The 4,228-nt window shown below is 38.6% G+C and overlaps 1 protein-coding gene across 1 annotated transcript in view; it reads right to left on the minus strand.

Annotated features, from left to right (window-relative positions):
- PIK3C2A (phosphatidylinositol-4-phosphate 3-kinase, catalytic subunit type 2 alpha) overlaps positions 1–4,228 on the minus strand; it is a 41,073-nt gene that overhangs the window by 22,024 nt on the left and 14,821 nt on the right. The window contains exons 8-9 of the mRNA XM_009082165.1: positions 2,121–2,135; positions 1,591–1,734 (exon numbers count right to left, since the gene is read on the minus strand). Coding sequence (XP_009080413.1) covers positions 1,591–1,734; positions 2,121–2,135 — 159 coding nt within the window. The remainder of the gene's footprint in view (positions 1–1,590; positions 1,735–2,120; positions 2,136–4,228) is intronic.

Below are 4,228 nucleotides of genomic sequence, written 5' to 3' on the forward strand. Positions count from 1 at the left end.
AACCTGCTCCAGGAGCTCAGTGTCCCTCCATGTCCCATGTCCTGAGGAGCCCAGCACTGCACACAATACTCCAGGTGTGGCCTCACGAGGGCTGAGTAGAAAGGGAGGATCACTTCCCTAGACCTGCTGGCAACACTCTTCTTATTGCACCCCAGGATTGCATTTGCCTTCTTAGCCACACGGGCACACTGCTGACTCATGGACAGCCTGTTGTCCACCAGGACCCCCAGGTCCTTGTCTGCAGAGCTGCTCTCCAGCAGGTCAGTGCCCAATCTGCATTGGTGCTTGGGGTTATTCCTCCCCAAGTGCAGGACCTGCACTTGCCCTTGTTGAATCTCATTTGGCTTTGCTCTGCCCTTCTCTCCAACCTGTCATGGTCCCTCTGACAGTGTTATTTTGGGGAGTTATTTTGACACTGTAATCTATTTCTACAGTGTTCCAGAATCAAACATTGAAAAAATATTTGCCACACTGTATTTTCACTATGTTTTCTTAATGTTTTCTGCATTTCTCTGCAAGAATTTTAGTTCTTGTGACAACTATATCTGGTTGGTCTGGGCACTTTGCAAGACTTTTGGTTGGTACTACAAATATATCAGTGACCCAATGAAGACACAAGCAAATGGAGTAGCACGTGAATCACCACTCTAATAAGGCAGTAGGACAATAGGAACAGCATTACAAGATTAGCTTTTTTATTTGCACATTTCTCCATTTAATGACTGTTTTTGACAACGTGGCTTAAGAGCAATTCTGCTCAAGTGGACCATTCATTTGAGGCAGTTACATTATCAGTTGTACTTAGACATGGGGGATGGTCCCTGCAGGGAAAGGACTAGAGGGAATGGCCATAAGGTGAGACAGGGGAGAGGCAAATTAGATGTTAGGAAAAATGTTTTCCCTGTCAGGCTGATCAGGCACTGGAATAGATTGCCCAGCGAGGTGATGGAGTCACCATCCCTGAAAGTGTTTAAGAGGCATCTGGATCTGGCACTGAAGGATATGGTTTAGTGTTTGGGAGTTACAGCAGAGTGGCAGACAATGACTGGACTTGATGATCTTAGAGGTCTCCTTCAACCTTAGTAATTGTATGATTCTACCAAATTCTGTGCTATGAGACTTTGGGTTTGTCCATATGGTCAGGAATGCAGGAGCATGAACAGTTAGCATTTTAAGATGCTACTGCTAGTGACATAATCACAGCAGGGAGAATACACAATGTAAATTTCGCCCTTAAAGCATAACTGCATTGACTTTTGAGCATGAGCTAGATGTCAGTTCCCCTCAGTCAGATTTAGTGGCATCTGCTGTGACACAAGTTTCTGGGCACAGAACGAGAAAACCTGTTTTTTAAAAAGTCAACATTTAGAAAAGGAAAGTATTCCAAAAGCAAGTGATTAATACATGAACAGCAGAGAGATATTAAAATAAATGGAAGATACCAGGTAAAAAAAAAAGGCCAATGAAAAACCCCAACATAACCTTGACAGAATTGTTGCTGGTATTTGCAACTACCAAAGCTTGTGAAATATTAATTTATCAGTGTTAAAAAGTATACCTCAAAATGCCATTTATAGTGTGAAAGTTTACCTCAGTATTTTTAATCCTTGGAAGATTAACAGCCCTCCTTAGCTTCTTCACCGATTCCGTTATTGCAGGAGTCTCTACACAATCCAATGTAGAACAGATTTTTCTGACAGTCTTAATTACATGATCTACTGCTTTATGCTGGTTCTAATAAGGAATGTATGAGAGAACAGATTGATCTGATCAAAATTGTGAAACCCAGTATTGCTTTAATTTTTTTAATGAATTGCCAAGAAAATTTCACTATGAGATGCATATCTCAATAACATTACATTGTGGTGTAGCAATTTGATTCAACAAACCCCTCGGCATTGAGAATTTCTTTACCAATGCCAAAAACACTGGAATGGGTTCTAGAATGGGGTCCCAGAAAACATTAGGAGGTTCTCAACCTTTTTTCTATTAAGCTGTTGGCTGACAAATAATTTCTAATGAGATATTAAGCTCAAATTCCCTCATGGCATAGAAAGAAAGTGTAGTTTAAAAAAAGGATATGCAATTAGTGTGAGGAAGTTACGCTAAAGAAGCAGTGCTTCAATTTCAGCCCTCTTAAACATACAGGTTCAAATTGCACTTACACTACTACTGTTTACACTACAGTTCCATAAAGCAACTTCATCTTTTTTACTTCACTTTAATACACTTCTGAATAAAAGTTTGTTGCAACTTATGCCTTATATGTTATTTAATTTAAATAGTTCTTCCAGATGAAGCAATTGCAAACTCCCATCTTGGAGAAGGAAAGGAAGGAGTGTTGCACACTTAACAGCAATCTTTTTTGCAAGTAATAGATTGATTTCTTATTAGAGAATGAAAATGCTGGTAGGGTACTTATGACAAAGCTGAGATGCTCCTAGTATTCTCTTGCTTCTACTCTGCCAATGGAAGAAAAGCCACCCAAGTTTAATGTATATTTTTCTACGTTTCTTGGGTTTTGGTTTTTTTTAATGCATGGAAAGTTGTCACCCAATTTTTAAAAAACACATGTAGAAAATGAAAATATTTGCCTTAAAATAACATTTTACTCTTTAAAGGCTTAATGTATAGTTACTGTCACAATTACTTAGGAGCACTTACAACTAAATAAGAGGGATTATTACTGCAACATCCTCTCAGTAAGATGAAAACTGATTTTCCCAACCCCTCACTCTCCCAGACATACTCTCATGGCCTTTCTACAAATGGATAGCAAAGACCCATTTAAATCCAAACCCTTTTGAATAAAGAGTTACCTAGCAACAATTAACTGTCCTGGTAAAAAAAATTAGCACAGAAGTCAGAAGACACTGTAAATATTTAAGCCATACTTTCAAAACTAGTGCTTTGAAGTTAACAGCTGCTTTGAGACATGAAAGGCAAAATTTCCACTGCTATTTTCCTCACAGGCTCTCAAATTCATCTCAATAAAAAGACAATTGGTAACTTTTAAAGTGTTCAACGACATGAAATCGAAGCCTATATACAAATCGTTCATGGATACCTTACCCTTTTTCACCCTGATTAGCTTCAGCTACTGAGTATATACAGGAATTCACTTCATGAAGTAAAAAACTCAAATGCAACAACTGCTGATATTTGGACCTAACCATCATCACTTACAAACTAACTCTCCTGCCCTCACAAAGACTGCAGAAGGAGCTGGACCTAGGTTTGATTTGAGATGCTTTGCATTCCTCATCTCAGCCTGTGAAATCACAGTTAAACAAAGAAACTGAAGCAGCTGCAAGAGCAAAGCAAGAAAACCACCACCATATCAAGGAGCAGTAACAGCTCACTCCCTACAAAAGACTGTCTTCAAAACTGCCCTTGAGAACAGGGTCAGTTACCATCAAGGGAATGAAATAATATTAAGGGAGTATGTAAATAATGGACATCAGCTTGTTCAGACCTGCATTCCTGGAGAGGCAAACAAACATAGTGAAAATGAAAAGTATTGCAATGAAGTAATTCATTTCAAGACTGTTCTTACAGAAACTGGTTAAGAAACACAGTTATCTAATGTTTAAGCATTTAAGTCTCCAGGTTACATTATTAACAGGAGTTAAATGCAGCTTCCCCTTTGGGAAATGAGCAAAGCAGGTTACCTTCAGCTAGCTTTTGCATGTGGGAAATCACACTACACCACTCGACATGCAAGCTGCTTTGAGCTACCTATCATACACCAAAACAGACAAGATTTTCACAGGGTTTCTTAAGTTAATTGAATAATGCAGAATAAGACATGATTGCACTTTGTGTAAGACTTACTTGTATGTTCCAAGCATGCTTCAGTTCTAAGTCCCACTGTACACAACTATTACTGCTCACTATTGTGCATATTTTTAGCTGTTACTGCCTACACCATTCATTGTTGTCACGACATAGTCCGAATTCAGACCTTTTCCCTATTCACCTGAATTAATCTCTTCCAGCATTTAAATCTCCCAAAATTTTTGAGGAAAAGGTGGTTTTGCACCCCAGCACTTGGAAGATACATTTCTTATTTTGATGGTTAGGCAATAACTAGTTTGCAAGAGAAGAATAGAAATCTAAAAATCCATAATTCCAAATTCACATTTTACAGCTTGTTCAGATCTCAGTTTACTCAAGAACACCTACAAGTCTTTTTTTTCTTTTAGTAAACTTTCTCATGCTGCATTTG

Source organism: Acanthisitta chloris, unplaced genomic scaffold (genome assembly GCF_000695815.1).
Source record: "Acanthisitta chloris isolate BGI_N310 unplaced genomic scaffold, ASM69581v1 scaffold23829, whole genome shotgun sequence".
NCBI lineage: Eukaryota > Metazoa > Chordata > Aves > Passeriformes > Acanthisittidae > Acanthisitta > Acanthisitta chloris.